The sequence below is a fragment of the Rhincodon typus genome, chromosome 7 (genome assembly GCF_021869965.1).
Source record: "Rhincodon typus isolate 14 chromosome 7, sRhiTyp1.1, whole genome shotgun sequence".
Lineage (NCBI taxonomy): Eukaryota > Metazoa > Chordata > Chondrichthyes > Orectolobiformes > Rhincodontidae > Rhincodon > Rhincodon typus.
In genome coordinates this window covers 29,128,913-29,149,224 of record NC_063338.1, presented here as the reverse complement: position 1 = coordinate 29,149,224, position 20,312 = coordinate 29,128,913, and the positions used below count along the sequence as shown (strand labels likewise).

Genomic DNA, 20,312 nt, shown 5'->3' with positions numbered 1-20,312 from the left:
TCCCCAAAATGCCAGTGAAAAGTGTGTTAGATTATGATAGGCTGATAAAGTGAATATAATGTAATATGTATCTTAAAAAAAATTCATTAATTTGCAGGAAGCGCATTCCATTTAAACATAAGACACTGGTGATCAGTTTGTTACCTTAGCTGATTTTCGAACAAATTGAAGAGACACTGGCACCATTCTGTCAAATAACCCTTCAATTAATTCCTTGTGCATGGGACGAACACCAGGAGGCATCTTATTCATCCAAGACACCATCACAGGCTTCCATCCCATCATAAGAGGTTCCATATAAACCATTCCACACCTTGAAACCTAAAATGTAATGAATAGATATTCTCACTAGAAATATAACATACAATCTAGCAAACCTATTACAGAGGCATGGGACAGTTCTGAGGAAACTCCTGCTGTTAGCTTATCAAGAAGTTGTTCATATAGAAAACATTTTTTAAAGTTGTAAAACAATGCAAAATACAAAATATCGTCAAACCTTCCTCTGTTACCTTCCCTTCATAGTAAAAACAAGTGTTAAGTTTCATTTTTATAAATGTCATTACAATTGTGGTTGATTCTATGATTGACTGCCTCCAGCAAGGTGGAAAACCTGCAGAGGCCAAGTGTGGAGAAATTCTTGCCACATACAAACGATTTTCCTTCAAGTTATTTCAATGAATAGACAGTCACGGCCTGTAGCCTGACTGCATTTGCTATGAACTTTATTCCTCACTTGAAGCAATGTCATAGAATCAGTCTTTTGTTTTGATCAAAACTATTACATGACCACTTACGGTAGCAGGAGAAGCAACTTCCAGATCCATTGGTTCAAATATAAGACTCATTTGAGGAGACATCTGAATGATCTCTCCACTCATCAGACACAATTTCTTGTTATCATCAAGGACAGTGTTCATATTCTCAATCCAGACGGCATCAACTGGTCCATCAAAAATTAACCATTTCCTGTCTGGGGTCTGTTTTAAAAATAATCTCCATTAAATAAAAGCTCTAAATAAAGCTCTAGATCTTTAGATTCATCTAGATAGCAAATCACATTCCACTACACTTTAAGTCAGATAGACTTAGAATAAATCTTTTTCTGCAACTGTTGGAGTGCTAAAGTATATAATCCAATCTTCAAGTCATTCTAGAAACACAAAAAAAAATGAAAAGCCACACAATAAAGATTTGGAAACTGTGCAAGAGTTAATATTAGGTTAACTATGTATGTTATCTATAAAGGAAGGAGATAAACATCTCATTGAGACGAAGTTTAAAATTGATAACGATATAAGTGCAGACTTTGAAAAACCATGTATATATATATCTAAAAACTTCAGCAATGTTAAATAAAGATTTGAATATTACAAGCTAATTGTTCTAGGAAAGAAATTTCACATTCTTATTCAAAAAATTGTCTCTGTGGTTTACTTTCTCAAGAAATTAGTTTGTTGAATCCAATAGTAAAAATGTACATGGAGGAGTTTCTAATAGGCTGAATCTTTTTATTCATTCATGGAATGCAGACAACTCTGAATAGGCCAGCTTTTATTGCCTCTCCTTAATTGCTCAGAGGGTAGTTAAGAGTCAACCATATTCTATCGTTCTAGAGTCACATGTAGGCCAGGGAAGAATAGCGGACCTCCTTCCCTAAGGGACATTAGTATGCTTTTAAGATGATTAAGAGTGGTTACATGGCCACCATTAAGTTCGTATTTTATCTCAGTTTTATTGAGTTCAAATTTCACCATCCACTATAGTGGGATGTGAGCCCATGTCCCCAGAACATTAGCCTGGGAGTTCAGGATTACTAGTCCAGTGACATTTCCATAATGCCACTGCACCTCCCAGTGAATGCATTCTGGACAACAAGAAAGAGATCAACACTCAAGAAGATTAAGATCTATTATAAGGACAAGAAAATTAAAAAAAAAAGCTTTATGAAGAAGCTATCTGCATATTTATCCATAATTCTCAGTTACTCTAACTTATGTTCTCTATATACTATAGAGAAGCTAAATGGAGCTGTTCTGTATATTTTGTTGTGTGAAACGACAATTTTGTAAATCCAGAGGCATCATGAAATGAAATAGTGGTTTCTGAGCCATCAGCCAATCGGTGGTGTCAATAATATTAGTTGAACATATGTTTAAAAGTTTGGTGTGTAAAAAATGGTTTCAACTGAGAACACTAAAACTGACAGTGGGCAAAGAAACAGTTGTTCCTTTGGAATATGCTTCATTTGAACAACGATGGGACAGCGTCCTGGCAAATCAAATAACAAATAATCACAAGAGTGCTATGGTGCAGAAGGCAGCCTTTTGAACCGTCGTGTCTGTACTGGCTCATTAAATGAGCATCTTTCCCTGACGCCAAATTGCTGCATTTTCACATAACTTGCACATTATTTTTATCCAAATAATCACACAATGCCCTTTAGAGTGCTTCAATTAAACCTGCAATTACTTGCTGAATGAAAAACGTTTTCCTCACTTCATCCTTGTTTCTTTTGCAGATCACTTTAAATGCATACCCTCTTGCTCTTATTCATATTATGAGTGGGAACACTTTCTCCCCATCCACTCTAACCAGCCAGTTCACGATTCTGAAAACTGTATCAATTCTCCTCTTAGGCTTTTTTTTTTCCCCCAAGGAGAACAGTCCCAGATTCTTAAATCTAGCATAAGTTCCTCATCACTAGAATAATTCTTGCAAATCACTTCTGCATTTTACCCAGAACTGTACACAATACTCCAGCTGCGGTCTAACAAGTGTCATGTACCAGATCAATATCACCTCATTGCTCTCCTACTCTATGCCCCTAAAAATAAACTTGAGGATACCAAATGCAAATAGAAGTGAACGTTCAAGTGAGGGGACATTTAGAAAATTATAGAGAAAGCACAAGGCAATTGTTCAGAGTGATCATATAGATAATCATGATAAAACTGTAATTGAAACATAGAAAATAGAAACAGAAGTAAACCATTTGGCCCTTCAAGCCCCCTCTGCTATTCAATATGCTCATGGCTGATCCCTCAATTAAAATCCTGTTTCCTGCTTTTGCCCCATATCTTTAACCCTAAGAACTATAGCTATCTCCTTCTTGAAAACAACGTTTTGGCCTCAGCCGCTTTCTACAGGACAGCATTCCACAGGCTCACCACTGTCCGGGTGAAAAACATTCTCCTCATCTCAATCCTAATGGCCTATTCCATATCCATAGATTGTGACCCCTGGTTCTGGACTCCCTGGTCATTGGGAACATCCATCCTATGTTTACCTTGTCTAGTCTATGAGATATCTCCCATTCTTTTAAAAACCAGTGAATATAGTCCTAAATGATTTAATCTCTCCTCGTACATTAGTCCAGGAATCAATATGGAATCATATAGGAAGGGCCATATCATACAAAATTAATATACATCAGTCAATAGGATTAGGCTGTGAAAAATCATAAAACAGCAAATTTAAAGGTTCTTTATCTGAACACACAGACAATTAATAGAAAAAGAGAGCAACAGATTGCTCAGAGAGCAATAAAAGGGTATAGCCCACCAACTATTACCAAAGATATGATTGCAAGTTGACCGAGACTGGGGAATGAATATTCAGGGGTGCAGCAACATTTCAGAAGGATAGGCAGAAATTGAAAGGAGACCAGTTAGCTCTGTTAATAAAGGATGAGATGGATACAATGTGCAAAATGATCTTGGCGCAGATGGTTAAGATGCACAAACAGTTTGGGGCGGTGATAAGAAATAGTAAGGGAAAGAAGTTATTGGTAGAAGTAATATATAGATCACCAAACATTAGCTACAATGTAGAACAAAGAGAAATAAAACAAGAAATAATGGTGAGCAGGGAGCTTGTAAAAACGATTTTGCAATCATTCTGGTGATTTCAATCTTCACATAGATTGGCAAAGGTAGTCTTGAGGTTGATCTCATAGAATGATTGGAACAATTTATTAGAACAAACACCTAGAACCAATATGAAATTGACTATTTTAGGTCTGGCAAGATTAATGAATTGTCCTCATTCTAAAGGATACTCTAGGGAAGAATGATCATAACATGTTGGGAATTCACATTCAGTTTGAGAGTGAAAAACTTAGTTTTGAAATAAGTCTATTCAATTCAAATAAAGACAATTATAAAGCTACAGCAGACAGGCCTGAAGAATTATGGAGGTGGTCATATGCCTAATTCTCAACAACAGGAAAATTGCTGTGAAATATACCCAATTCGATTCATTAAAGAGCCACTTCAAATTAATTATTGCTAAGCCTACTGGGATTTAATGATGGCTGAGATGTTTAATGGAACTCAAGTCTCAACCCTGTCTGGTTTGCCAGCAGCCTACTGTCACAAACAGTGACCCACTAAGGAACCCAATATCAGAATGTTTATGTACTCTCTGAAATACAGCCCTTGCAAAGGAAAGCTGTCAACATTCAATGGAGTAAATATTTAGAAGAACTTTTCAATCAAAAATCCAATGTTGGTAAGTGTTTTAATTCTAATTCAACATAATTCTAATGTTGATGAACTTTGAACTCTGCTAAAGCCTGTGGAGGTGGTGAAAGCCATCACACATATGAAAAGCAACATAGCAGCAGGAGATGACAGAATTCTTACTAAAATTTTTAAGCACAGAAGAGAGGAATTAATATTATAGCTTCATGTACTCAACCTGTAGATCTGGAATGAAGAGGAAACCCAAAATGATGAAGGACTTCAAAATCAAGTGTTGTGACAATTTCCAAAAAGGGAACAAGTCCAACAATAGAAATGAGGCATCCTCCTGCTCTCAACCTCAGGGAAGATCTTTCCAAGATCACATTTGAAACAATACATTAGTAAGGCTGAACAGCCACTCCATGAATTTCAATGTGGATTTAGCCATCTAGCAGGATAGCTGACATGATTTTCAATGCTTGACAACTAAAAACAAAAGTTGTGAACAACATTAGATTTGTTACATAGCATTGTTTCTTGAAAAAATGCTTTCAACTCTTAAGTCATGAGGGACTCTGGAAGAATATGTAGAAGTATGGGTATCCTATGAAATGTGTCACAATTTTTTGCCTACTTCATGATAATGTGGAAGTGGTGATCCTTAGCAAAAGATCTATTATTGATACTTGGAGGTTAGGACAGGTGTCAAACAAAGTGAGGCTCCACAATTCTTCTTTTGATCTTCCTCGATGCCATGCTACATCTAACTAGAGACAAGCTCCCTGCTACAATGCAGCTTATTTATCAAATATGCAGTAAGCTATTTTATCTTAGACAACATCAAACAAAAACTACGCCTGTCTAGACTTCAATCATTGAGCACCAATAAGCTGATGATGCCGCAGTAAAATATACAGAGAACTGTCGAAATAGTTACTGAGGAATATGAAGATGACACTTACACTCAAAAGATCAAAGCAAGTATTATGACTAGACAAAGAGAGAAAAAATCAGTTCCTTCTTAACCACATCTTCGTTGGTGCAACAGTATTTTTTTTGGAATGCAGCTATCACATTACAATGAAACTGTGATTAACCATGTCAAAATGAAGGGGACAAATTATAATTCTTATTATTATAAATTATAAGTCTTCTTAAGCATACGAAAGAAGAGTTTTATTCCCTACTAATCCCAAAAATATAATAAAGATATGACATCAAACAAGCACTTAAACCAAGGTAATAAGTTTAAAAAGGGGAGGGAAAACGTCCAATATACGCAGAAAGGTAAAGGCAATTGCATTTTGAAGTTCTTAGAGTCCTCGAGGTATTAGATTTTTAATCTGAGGCCAGCTATTTAATTGTTGACATATTGTGCCACAGTGGCAAAGTTTGTAGATTTTAAATTTTTAGTGAACAGTTGTTGTCACATCTTGCTTTTATATTGGACACTGACTGAAAGATTGAGAGAGATCGCAAATGGAGATTCCAAACCTCTTTCAGGTAACAGTTTATCCATTACTTTAACTCTGCTGCTCAAAGCAGCTGTTGAACTAGCACATTTGTACATTTATGAGTTTGCTCTATTGCCTTTCCAAGCTGAATATTCTGCAGGCACTCTTATATCTCCCCAAATGTGAATTTAATATGCAAGTGTGAATTAGGCAAGATGCAAATGAGGTCAGGTGAGAATGGGCTAAGTAACCTTGGGGGAAAATATGTTTGAGGTCAAGTTAGGAAAGGAAGGAAGGAACAGCATAGGCCAGCTGGAATATTTTGAATGGTCTTGACAGAAACCTTCAGCAGGCTTTACTGTGACTCTTTAATTAAGCCACATTATTTTGTTTCCTTGTTTCATGACCAATCAGAGAAGGTGGTGGTGACTACATATCAGATCTGTCAAATTGAAAGAGTTATAATTAAAAGGAATCCTGAGTCACAAAAGCTCAATTGCAAATGTAATTTTTGAGGTTACAGCAATAACAGGAATGTACAAACGAACTAGGAGGGCTGCTTCCAGGGTTCCCGCTGTTTCCTGGAGGTCTTGCTATAAAATCTGAGGGAACTGCAGTGAGATGATGTTTGCTTAGAATTGGAGGAAGAGGACAGGTTTTACAACCAACCAGGCTGGATGAAATGGCCAACGAAGTCAGCAGATGTAAGATCCCTTCAAACTGGAGAAAGGACACTGAAAAGGACCAAGGACCTCAAGAGTCCTTGGCAGTTCAAGGGCAAAATATTTTCAGGGACCAAACTCCACATTCTGACGTTCCTGCATAACCCTGTTTGGAACAAGATACCTTGAAGATCCATTCACCCTCTCCCTCATCCTATTACCTTCTCACACACCTTTCCGTCCTTGCAGAAGAAGCACAGTTTTGACACAAAGCAAATGTATTGACTGTAACAAGGTCAGCCAGGTGGACCTCAGAGAATATGAGTTCCCTGATTGGGACTGTTGGTCTGGTCCAATTAGGGAGCCCTGGCTGACGGATATAAACAGGAGTGTCAGACATTCTGTTCACTCAGAGAGCTGGCTCTGAGGGAGATGGCTCAGTGCCAAGGACTCTCCATATCTAAATAAAGGGTGACTCGGTGACAGGGTAACAACGTCTGAGGAGTTATTTCAGTGGCAATGACAGAAAAGCATACTGCTGAAGAAATTCGCTCGCAACAACCGTCTTTGAGTTAGAGCGTAGAACATAGAATGTGGGAATGGATGGCACAGGAAAGGGTCCTTCAGCCCACAATGTTGTGCCAAACGTGATGCCAAATTAAACTAATTCCTTCTGCCTGCCCTTGGTCCATATCCCTGCATTCCTTGCATATTTATGTACTTGTCTAAAAGTTTCTTAAATGCCCCTATCATATCTGGATCCATCACCACCCCCAGCAGCGCATTTGACACTCATACCACTCCCTGCCTAAAAAAAATTGCCCCTCTCATCTCCTTTGAACCTTCCCCCGCTCACCTTAAAAGAATGCCCCCTAGTATTAGACATTTCAACTCAGGGTAAAAGATTCTGACTGTCAACCCTATCTATGCATCTCATAATTTTATGGACTTCTATCAAGTCTCCCCTTAGCCTCTGCCGTTCCAGAGAAAATAACTCAAGTTTTTCTAGCCTCCCCTTATACTTGACCCTCTAATCCAGGCAGCATCCTGGTAAACCTCTTCTGCATTCTCTCCAAAGCCGACATATCTTTCCTGTAAAGAGGTGACCAGAATTGAACGCAGTACTCTAAGTGTGGTCTAACCAAAGTCTTACACAGCTGTAACATGACATCCTGATACTTGTACTCAATTCCCTGACCAATAAAGGCAAGTATGTCATACACCTTCTTTACCACTCTATCTATTTGCGTGGCTACTTTCAGGGAGCTATGGACTGGAACCCCAAGATCCCTTTGCACATCAATGCTGTTCAGGGTCCTGCCATTAACTGTGTACTTTTCCTTAAAATTTGATCTCCCAAAGTGCAACACCTCACATTTACTCAGATTAAACTCCACCTAACATTTCTCCACCCATATCTGCAACTGATCCATATCCCACTGAATCCTATGACAACCTTCTAGATTATCCACAACTCCACCGATCTTTGTATCATCTGCAAACCTACTAACCCACCCATCTACATTTTCATCCAGGTCATTTATATATATATCATAAACAGCAGAAGTCCCAGTAAGGATCCCTGCGGAACACCACTAGTCACAGACCTCCAGTCTGAGAAACAATCCTCCATCACTAACCTCTGCCTTCTGCAGGCAAGCTCATTCTGAATCCACACAGCCAAGTCTCCGTGGATCCTATGCATCTTAATCTTCTAGATGAGTCTACCATGAGGAACCTTGTCGAAAGCCTTATTAAAATCCATGTAGACAAGATCCACTGCTCTACCCTCATTGATCACTTTTGTCACCTCCTCAAAAAATTCAATCAAATTATTGTGACGTGACCTGCCCCGCACAGAGCCATGCTGCCTGTCCATAATTAGGCCTTGCTTTTCCAAATGCATGTAAATCCTATCCCTAAGAATTCTCAACGACTTATGTGAGACTCACCGGTCTATAGTTTCCTGAATTATCCCTATTTCCCTTCTTGAATAGAGGAATAACATTAGCTACTCGCCAGTTCTCTGGGACCTCTCCAGGGGTTATTGAGGATACAAAAATCTCGGTCAAGACCTAAGCAATCTCCTGTCTTGTCTTTCTCAATTACCTGGTGTATACACCATCAAGCCCTGGGCACTTACCCACCTTAGTGCTCTTCAAGAGACCAACACCACTTTTTTCTTGATCTCAAAATGTCCTAGCATATTAGTATGTTTCACTCAAACCTCACCAACCTCCATATCCTTCTCCTGGTGAATACTGACGCAAAGTACTCACTTAGAATCTCACCTATATCCTCTGTCTCCAAGCACAAGTTCCCTCCTTCATTCTTGGGTGGTCCTACCTTCTCCCATGTTATCCTCTTGTTTTTAATGTATAGAATGCCTTGAGATTCTCCTTAACCCTACTTTCCAAGGTTATTTCATGGCCCCTTCCTGCTCTCCCAATTGCCTACTTGAGTTCTTTCCTACTTTCTTTATATTCCTCACCGGCCCTGTCCAATTTTAGCTTCCCAAACCTTACATATGCTTTTTTTTTCCCTTTTGACTAAATTCATAACCTCCTTCATTATCCATGTGTCCCCTACCTTGCCAACCTTGTCCTTCCTCCTTCTGGAACATGCCGGTCCTGAACTCTGAGCAGGTCTTTAAACAATCCCCACATGTCAAATGTGGACTTGCCTGATAACAGCTCCTCCCAATTAACACGCCCTAGTTCCTGCCTAATATTGACGTAATTTGCCCTCCCCCAATTTAGTAGCTTGTCATAAGGTCCTGACTTACCCTATTCATAGCTATCTTAAGGAGTTGTGATCACTATTTCCAAAATGCACTCCCATTGAAAGGTCAGATACCTGGCCAGGCTCATTAACCAGCACAAGGTCCAATAATGCCCCCTCCTCTAGTTGGACTATCCACATACTGTTTTGGGGTAAGCAGTTCTGGCATTATGCCTTTATTTGGAACCTTGATTCATTCGATCCTACCATCGAGACTGGGCCCAGGATCTGGAAAGAATTGTTACTTTTCCAGAAAAATGACACTGGGGCAGATGAAAAGCAATGAGTAGTTCTCCTGACAGCTTGAGGACCTGCAGCTTTTTCAGTTATTAGGAGCCTAACTTCCCCTGAGCCACCGGATACTAAACCTTTCAAGAGTTGACGGATTTAGTTAGGGAATATTATGACCTCAAGCATCCTCTAATTCTGAGATGCTGTCGGTTTTACTCAGTTCAAGAACCAGGAGAATTTGTAACAGGATTTTTGACCAGGTTTAGATGACTGGCAGAGGCATTTGACCTTGGTTTAACTCTTAATGGGATGCTGAGAGACCATTTGGTATGTGGTATGCATGCAAGAGTGCCCACTAGCTGAAGCCCACCTGGACCTCAAACAGGCACTACAATTAGCTTTATCATTGGAAAATGCAGCAAGTGGAGCAATGAGTTGCAAGGTATTCCATTCAAAGTGGACACGCTTGCCAGCCCGACTGAGCTTGGGGAACACCACTTGGATGAAGACAATTGCATATCCGCACTCAGGACTTATCCTGAACAGAGGGACTCTAGGTCAGCCCACAACAAAACTTCAAAACAAAGCCAAGCCTCAGCCAAACGGGCAAAATTTTCTTCAGGATCCAGGCCGGCAAACCATTGTAGTTGCTGCCGTCATGTGGACTTGAGACAGCAAAAGAATCCCAATAGACCTAAACTAAGAAAGAGAACTCACAGGCTGTTACTAGCCTGGAAAGTCAACCTACAGCTGCTTGGGACAGTTAAATTGCGTAGCAACACCCAAATCAGATCCAATCAAAATAAACATCCAGTTAAATTGTCACCTGGCTCTTCCTCGATCAGAAGGGCCAATGGGCCGAGGCGTGGAAAATGGAATTTAATTTCGATAAACATGAGGTGCTGCATTTTGGAAAGGCAAATCAGGGCAAGACTTACACACTTAATGGTAAGGTCCTGGGGAGTGTTGCTGAACAAAGAGAGCTTGGGCTGCAGGTTTGTAGTTCCTTGAAAGTGGATACTGAAGCAGGCATTTGGTATGCTTGCCTTTATTGGTCAGCACATTGACTATAGGAGTTGAACGTCATGCTGCGGCTAGACAGGACATTGGTTAGGCCACTTTTGGAATACTGCATTCCATTCTGTTCTCCCTGCTATAGGAAGGATGTTGTGAAACTTGAAAAGAATTCAGAACAGATTTACAAGGATATTACCAGGGTTGGAGGCTTTGAGCTACAAGGAGAGGCTGAATAGGCTGGAGCTATTTTCCCTAGAGGCAGAGGTGGAGGGGTGACCTTAGAAGTTTATAAAATCATGAGGGGCATGGACAGGGTGAACAGACAAGGTCTTTTCCCTGGGTAGGGGAGTCCAAAACTAGACAGCATAGGTTTAAGGTGAGAGGGCAAAAATTTAAAAAGGACCCAAAGGGCAACGTTTTCACACAGACGGTGGTGCGTGTATGGAATGAGCTACCAGAAGTGGTGGAGGCTGGTTCAATTACAACATTTAAAAGTCATCTGGTTGGGTATATGAATACAAAGGGTTTAGAAGGATGTGGTCCAAATGTTGGTAAATGCGACCAGATTAATTTAGGATATCTGCTCAGCATGGACCAGTTGGACTGAAGGGTCTGTTTCTGTGCTGTAAAACTCTAGGACTCTGACTTTAATGGAGGTCGATACTGGAGCAGCCGTTTCAGTGATCGCAGAATCAGTCTTTGACAAAACTCATTCTGGTCTACAAGTCCATAAGTTTGCGCAAGACTTCGAATTGACTGAGAACCTATACCAAGGAACTTTTACAGATTAAGGCTAATTTCGGTTCCAGTCTACTACAAGAAGCAGTTGTTTCAGTTAGTGCTGATTGTAGTAAAGGGTTCAGGCCCATGCTTCATGGGGGAAAATTGGTTGAGAAAGATTCACCTAGATTGGCTCGACATTTTTCGATTAGAAATTGGCTGTCTGAGTAAAGTGCTAATTAAATACCCAGACATTTTTCAGGAAGGTCTAGGAACTGTCAAAGGTGTCAAGGCCACTTTACATGTTGACCAAGAAGCAATACCGAGATTCTGCAATGCCCATCCAGTGCCATTTGCCTTACATGCAAAAGTAGAGACAGAAATCAGAAGGCTGGAAAATGAAGGAATCATCAAGCCAGAGATAGTAAGAACTGCAGATGCTGTTACATGATGCCCATATCAGAGGCAAAGTTGGAGGAACTTGACCTGGTACCAATACGTCCCAGGAGGAGCTACAAAAGAAAGAACCAGCCTATATCGTCAGACTCGAGGGAGAGGGATGTAGTGTTGGTAATGAGGTCAGCCAGGTGGACCTCATAGAATATGAGTTCCCTGATTGGGTCTGTTAAACTGGTTCAATCAGGGAGCCCTGGCTGACAGATAAAAACATGTGTCAGAGGTTCTGTTCATTCTGAGAGCTGGCTCTGAGGGAGCTCGATCAGTGTGAAGGACTTTCCATCTGTAAATACTGGGTGACTTTGTGATGAATACCAACCTCCATGGAGTTATTTCAGCAAAGACCTGAAGTAGTGGTATTGGAAGGCAGCGAGAGAGGGGTAGTACTCCAGCAAAGGGCTCAAGCAGTTAACCATGCACACATAGCCATTGGAAAAATAATCTTGTTCCAGAAAGCTGTCATCAATAAATTCTCATGAAAGGCTAAGTATTCTATGGATCAGACATGTCCAAGAAAGCTAATCTTCTGTCTATAGATCCCCTGTTTGGATTCTCACTTCCTCTTAACTCTATCTCTCTGATCTTTTTAATCTGCTCTGTGGATACTCAATATTTGGTTGACGTAAAGTAAGCAGCAGCTCCTGACGTTGGCATTGATGTTCACTGGAATTGCAAGATAAAGTTGCATGTTACTCCCATGCCATTGTAAAGAATAGCAGAAGGAAAATCAATTGGAGGTGAGTGAACTGCAAGACAGGTGAACTGAATTCCAAGACATAAACAACCATCTATCGAGCAGAGATGCACAATCTGAGAAGGAGTGCTTTGAGCAGCAGTCCATCATCTGGCAAGGGTTAGAGCTCTTCAGTTTTACAAATCAAAACCTTTCTTGTCACTCGTTCAACCCTGATGCGTTGCTCACATCCAGAAATAGATACCTGGGCTGTTAAACCAGATGCTTTCTTTAAACAGTATATAGCGATACCTATTGGAATATATAAATGACATTCCCAGCAGTTCATCATTTGCCTTCAAACCAGCCTGGTGAAATGTGGAAGCCTGCTGGCCGATATCAGAATCCTGATATAACATTACTTTCAGGGAAATTAAATCCCTGCACAGGTCTAAACTTGCTTTAAGCACCTCCACCAACAATCCCACAACCTCACCCCTTCGCCCCCAACAACAGCATAAACACAAAAACCCTGGAAGCATTTAAGAAATAACCAAAATATACAATGGATGAAATATAGGGAATGGGGAAAATACTGAGGTAAGCACAAAATTCATCCCCTAGGTCAGCATGTTGGCATCATCCAGCCCCTGAGCCATTTTTCCGAGTCTTCAATTGGCTTTAGATCCCACGAGGCAACAGGGCTACCCCAACTGTGCAGAGGCAGTTTTGCATGGGTATACTATAGGGCCACAGCTTCAGGAAGGCTTTGAGTACTTCCCAGATTGCCTGGCTTTACCTAGAGTGGCAGGCTTCTCCGTGCAGAGATCGCACACCACAAAGACAGTTAAGAGCATAAAATTGGGTAGATAATTCCACAAACTCCCAACTTGAGGCACTCTCTCTCTTTCACATGTGAAAAGGCAGCCTGTTGCTTCTTCAGTGCAACAAAAGCCTACCTGCCAACCTGAATTAGACAGCAAACATGCCCTCTGATATCTTGAGGTCATAAAAGTTGCTGTAGAAAAATGCCAGTCTTATTTTTAATACTTTTACCTCCATTTGGAAGTACTACTGTATTCTGAAAGTGCAGATCCTTAAACACTTAGAATTTTGTTTGTACAAGAATTTCATAACCTCACATATTGCAGTACTTTAATATTGGTTTGAACCACCAAATATTAACATAATTCACAAATACTTACAGAAGAAACAGCAAATGCTCGGTAGCTAACTGCCAGAATGCCATCGGACCATTCATGTGACACCTTATCAAACTGTCCGTATAACTGACCCATAGTGATAGCCTTGGGATTAATAACTGTAAACTGAACTTTGTTTTCCTCCAGAAGCCCCTAGACAAAAGATAATAAGTAGAGCATTTTGCAATAAGAGTAGTTAAAAGCTACGGTGTTTGATGATTACTGGCATGTGAGGTGTTCTTATGGTACAAAATAGAAAAATCTCAATCCCACAGCATGGTCTACCAGTATTTGATAAAATACATATTTATTTTAAGTTAGGACAGCAGCATCTGATGCACAATAACTGACAATGCAGTTAGAAAAGTTCATTTTCTCATTAAGGCAGCAGAATCAACACCACCTACGAGTGACAGACCATCTTAACGTGCAACTATGTCATCATTCCTTCACTGCTACTTTTAATATCCTGGCATTAACTGCCTAACAGGACTGTTTATAGACCCACACCACATGAACTGCAGCCATTCAAGAAGGTGGCTCACCATCACCTTCTCAATGGTCATTAAGTTTGGGCAATAAATACCACCTTTCCAGTGAAGTCCGTATTACAAGAACAAATGAAAAAAGAATTAAGAGATGCATACTGGCCATTCGACTTAGTTTCCATCATATTGTATTATATTGTAAATACATTTGATTAGATAAAATTAAGATAAACAATTCTACTGGTCTATTTTGAAGTTGACAGAGAAACATAGAAAATAGATGCAGGAGTTGACCATTCAGCCCTTCGAATCTCCACCACTATTCAAAGTGATCATGGCTGATCATGCAATCTCAGGATCCCACTCCCGCCTTCCCTCCAACCCTTTTGATCCTTTTAGCCGCGAGGACCACGTCCAGCTCCCTCTCAAACATATCTAACAAACTGTCCCCAACAGCTTTCTGTGGGAGAGAATTCCACAAGTTCACAACTCTATCAGTGAAGAAATTCTTCCTCATCTCAGTCCGGAATGGCTTACCCCTTATTTTTAGACTGTGACCCCGTGTTCTGGGCTTCCCCAAGATTAAGAATATCCTTCTCTCATCTAGCCTGTCCAGTCCTATTGGGATTTTATATATTTCTATGAGATGCCCCCTCATTCTTCTAAATTCCAGTGAGTACAAGCCTAGTCAAACCAGTCTTTCTTCATACGTCAGTCCTGTCATTCCAGGAATCAGTCTAGTGAACCTTCGCTGCACTCCCTCAATAGCTAGAATGTCCTTCCTCAGACTAGGAGACCAAAGCTGCTCACACTTCTCAAGGTGTGGCCTCACCAAGGCTCTGTATAACTGCAGCAAGATGTCCCTACTCCTATGCTTAAATCCCCTCACTATGAAAGCCAGCATGCCATTAGCTTTTGTCACCACCTGCTGCACCTGTATGCCAACCTTCAGCGACTGTTCCACCATGACACTCAGGTCCCATTGTACCTCACCTCTTCCAAAGTTGGCACCATTCAGATAATTGGAGATAGTAGGAACTGCAGATGCTGGAATCAGAGACGATACAGTGTCGAGCGGAAGCAACACAGCAGGCCAGGGAGCATCAGAGGAGCATGAAAGTTGACGTTTTGCGTCAGGACCCTTCTCAACTTTCCTGCTCCTCTGGTGCTGTCTGGCCTGCTGTGTTCCTCCAGCTCCACACCATTCAGATAATAATCTGCCTTCCTCTTTTTGCAACCAAAGTGGATAACTTGACATTTATCCACATTACATTGCATTTGCCAAGTATTTGCCCACTCAGCCAGCCTCTTAGCATCCTCCTCACGGCACACACTGTCACCCAGCTTAATGTCATCTGCAAATTTGGAGAGATTGCATTTAATCCCTTTGTCTAAATCATGAATGTATATTGTGACCAGCTGGGGTCCCCAGCACTGAACCCTGTGGTACTCCACTCATCACTGTCTGCCGCTCTGAAAAGGATCCAACTCTCTGCTTCCTGTCTGTCAACTGGTTCTCTGTCTATGTCAATACACGTTTATTAATGTAGGTGGAATTTGTACTGAAAACAACCAATGCTGGAGATCACATGGAAACCCGCTGTGATCACCAGCACTGGTTGTTTTCAGTCTCGTTCATTAATAATACTTGTTATTAAAATGTTCATTTGGTTTACATGATTGCTCAAAACAATATTAATTATAAAATGCAACTGACAGATGTGAATAAAATAAATGAAGACATACTAGTTAACAAGCCAATTTTCATTTCTACCTTTTCACAAACATCATGTAAAGCACCAGCCAGTACTCTATAAGCAGACGTTTTTCCACCAAATGGTTCTCCAACGATCATAAATCCATGACGCACAATCATCATTTCATAAATTTGTAATATCTTCTGTGAGAAGAAGTCTGTCATTTGCAAATTCATGTGTTCACAATTCTCTTTGATTGCTTCCAGCAAGACACGGTAGTCGGGTTTGGGTAGTTTTATTCCAGGAAACAAATCTGATGTGATTCCCTAGCAATATAAAACAAAAATGATTTACTATAGCATAATAGGTGTTAAATTTCTGCCTGATTACTTCTCTTTTTCAGATCTATGCTGTTCTGTTGCTCAAAGAACCAGTAAACTATCAGTGTATTATGTGCTATAGTGAGTCTATTAACTTTCTTTCAAAGTGACTGTGCTTCGTGAGACAGAACATTTATCTGTACAAGTTCAAAGCTAACTTTAATTTGAATTTTTGACTTAATAAATGAATTATCTGTGATTTAGTTCAAATGTGATTTTATCAACATCTGCAGGAGATCATTAGACAATGGTGCAATTTTTTTTGGAATCTGCGTCGAGGAAATACTATATTGGTAGGCTCATTCAAAAGGAACCACACAGTAAAATGCCATTCTTGGAAGAGCCCTAAAATGTGCAGATGCATAGGCCCATGATTCTGTAGCTGTAATTAATATTTATACAGTGCCATCCCTGTAACAATTGGGAGTAAATGAAGACATTTAGCTGGAGGGACTGAAGATAAAACAATAAGACAACTTCACAGATATGTTTAAAAAGTTGGGGAAAAGGTAACATGGTGGAATGGTTTATAGTAGGGGAATCATGAAAGTCCAAGACTTCAATGATGGGACAGAAGAGCTTAATAAGCAAAAAAGTAGTTATCAAGTGTCAGAAAAGTCTAAGGCATGTGCTTAGGACAAAAAGCTGGAGAAGGAAGAAAGAGCAGGGTGTGACTATGGACGCATTGAAGATGGAAGAAGAGGATTCTAAAATAAATTTACTGTGGTCCAGAGAACATGTGTAACTTAGTGAGGATGTCCAATGGATATGTGAGGCAGAAACTAAAAGACCAGAAGATTCAGAACGGTGTTGATGATCACCCAAAGTTTGTGAAGGATCGATTGTTGAGGGAAGCATTAGAGGAAATGTTCTTTGGGATATCAAGGAGAGTAGTTTCAATTGTTCAGCTTTAATTTCTTTGGACCTTCCAATACAGCTCTCACTTAAACACCTAGGTCCTATCTTTGTAATTAACAGTAGGATTGACCTCACATAGCTTTTAAGGTCAAAAGTCTCTGACACTAAAATTAGTTTTAGAAACATTTTATAAAGGGCTAGGCAGCATAATTCTGCACATTGGAACTTAATAGCTTCCGGGTAAATACTACATATGTGCGTGTGTTGGGACTTCAAAGTCCTGATGTGCAATAGCAGTGAACATCTTAATATTCATTATTGTTACCATTAGAAGATCCGGGTCAATGAATTATGGTGAACAAAGGTAAACTAACGAAAAGGATACATGTGTGAAAATGGAACATTTAAAGATTGTAATGAGGTTAAAGAAACCAATGAGTAGACTGTGCAGCAGGCACTAAAAAAACTAATTTGTTTGGTGACTAACCAGAATGACGAGTGATGACCTTATCACAAAGTCATAGTGACATTCAGCACAGAAACAGAGGCTTCAGTCCAAATCTTTCGTACTGACCAGGTTTCCTAAACTGAACAAGTCCCACTTGCCCGCATTTGGCCCATATCCCTCTAAACCTTTCCCATTCATGTACCTGTCCAAATGTATTTTAAATGTTGCAATTGTACCTGCCTCTAGCAATTCATCTGATGGTGCATCTATGGAATGCACTATCTTCTGTGTGTAAAAGATACCCTTCACATCCCTATGTCCTCTAGTTTTGGACTCCCCTACCCTGGGGTAAAGACCTTGGCTATTCACCTTATCTATGCCGCTCACAATTTATTAAACCTCTATAAGATCATCCCCCAGCCAGCTATGCACGGGGATAAAAGTCCAGCCTAACCAGCCTCTCCTTAACATAAACCTTTCAGTCTCAGTAAATCTTTTCTGCACCATTTCCAGTTGAATAACATCCATCCTAAAGTAGTGCAACCAGAAATGTACACAGTACAAATGTGGCCTTTGTAATGTCTTGTATAGTCGTAACATGATGTCCCAACTCCTGTGCTTAATCCTCTGACCAATGAAGGCAAACATGCCAAACATTTTCTGTTTCACTCTGAGTACCTGTCACACCACTTTCAAGAAACTATGTACCTACACCCCAAGGTCTCCCTGTTTGATAACACTTCCCAAAGCCCTATTCTCAACTGTATAAATCCTGCCCCAGGTTTGTCCTACCTCGCATTTATCTGAATTAAATTCCAGCTGCTATTCCTCCGTCCACTGGTCCAGTTGATCAAAATCCCATTGTACTCTTAAATAACCTTCTTCATTATCCACTATACCACCAATTTGGTGTCATCTGCAAACTTTTACATAATGACGAACAACAGCACCAATCCTTGCGCTACGCTGGTGGTCACAGGCCTCCAGCCTAAACAACAACCGACTACCACCACCTTCCCTCACCTACTGTTTGAAAAATGGGCAAGAAATGTTTGAATAGAACATGTGAGAGTAATGAAAACAGACTTGTGTCGAAACAGTACTTCCAAAAACTTCTGAGGTGAAAGGTTAGTTTATATATATCATGCTAGAGGGGTTGAAAGCCTCCTCAGTATCATATGTAATTTATTTTAAGTAATTCTTCCAGAATTATTTAAACATTTTAAAAACTAAACCATTGTTATTTTAAAGAAACCAAAGGAATATTGGAAGAATTGCAAAAATACATCTGCAAATCAAGCAGACTCAATTGTTTTTCTGTAAAGCTCAGTAAGGTGATGTTAAAGTGGCCGTAATGAAAAAACTCGTCAAAAATATAGATCGTGTAGTCACTGTTTTTAAAAGAGTGAGTGCCCAGTTGAAGAAGGATATGTCACAAAAAGTGAACTGTATGATGCTGCTTGTAAGAAACACAGTCCAATAAACAGACATGGAGTAAACCTGAGCTGAAAATATTGGAACTCCAGCAGAATACAAAGGATTAAATGGTTGTGGGTTCTTAGGAACTATCATGAATAAATGCTGCAAAAGTAACTTACTATTGTGTTTCTGATAATTATATGACAAATAAAAGGATTTTATTGTATAAAAGGATGTTTTTTCAAAAAGCCATGTCAAACACTTTAACCACATTACCATTTATCCAGACATAACAGCATCTCAAACAACTCAATATATTCTCTTCAAATCTACTTTCCCCCAAGTAGATATTCTTAGCTAGCTTAGTCTGTCCACATTCCCATATTAATTTTCAGAAAAAACTGGGGGGAGAAAGCAATTTTTTAATCAATCTGTTCAGAAATATTATGACATACCTTTGCGGCAAGTGAGACTCAAACCTACACCTTCACAAAAGCCCTGTCTCCATCTCGGGCAACCACCTAGAAACCGATATCCATTTCAAGCTTACCGACTCCCACAACTACCTAGAATACACCTCCCCCCACCCACCTTCCTGCAAAAATGCCATCCCCTATTCCCAATTCCTTCGCCTCCGCCGCATCTGCTCCCAGGATGAGGCATTCCACTCCCGTACATCTCAGATGTCCTCGTTTTTCAAGGACCACAACTTCCCCCACTCACTGGTCGAGAATGCCCTCGACCGTGTCTCCCACATTTCCCGCAACTCATCCCTCACACCCCGTCCCCGCAATAACAACCAAAAGAGAATCCCCCTCGTCCTCACGTACCACCCCACCAACCTCCGGATCCAACGCATCATCCTCCGACACTTCCGCCATCTGCAATCCGACCTCACCACCAAAGACATCTTTCCCTCCCCACCCTTATCTGCTTTCCGGAGGGACCACTCTCTCCGTGATTCCCTTGTCCGCTCCACACTCCCCTCCAGCCCCACCACACCCGGCACTTTTCCCTGCAACCGCAGGAAATACTACACCTGCCCCCATACCTCCTCCCTCACCCCCATCCCAGGCCCCAAGAAGACTTTCCACATCAAGCAGATGTTCACCTGCACATCTGCCAATGTGGTATACTGCATCCGCTGTACCCGTTGTGGCCTCCTCTACAATCGGGGAAATCAAGCGGAGGCTCGGGGACCGCTTTGCAGAACACCTACGCTCGGTTCGCAATAAACAACTGCACCTCCCAGTTGCGAACCATTTCAACTCCCCCTCTCATTCCTCAGACGACATGTCCAGCCTGGGCCTCCTGCAGTGCCACAACGATGCCACCCGAAGGTTGCAGGAACAGCAACTCA

The 20,312-nt window shown here is 40.6% G+C and overlaps 1 protein-coding gene across 1 annotated transcript in view; it reads right to left on the bottom strand.

Annotated features, from left to right (window-relative positions):
• The window catches only part of dnah7 (dynein, axonemal, heavy chain 7), a 311,419-nt gene that overhangs the window by 193,844 nt on the left and 97,263 nt on the right, over window positions 1-20,312 (bottom strand). Inside the window, exons 29-32 of the mRNA XM_048599124.1 lie at window positions 15,925-16,173; window positions 13,666-13,815; window positions 798-980; window positions 145-321 (exon numbers count right to left, since the gene is read on the bottom strand). Coding sequence (XP_048455081.1) covers window positions 145-321; window positions 798-980; window positions 13,666-13,815; window positions 15,925-16,173 — 759 coding nt within the window. The remainder of the gene's footprint in view (window positions 1-144; window positions 322-797; window positions 981-13,665; window positions 13,816-15,924; window positions 16,174-20,312) is intronic.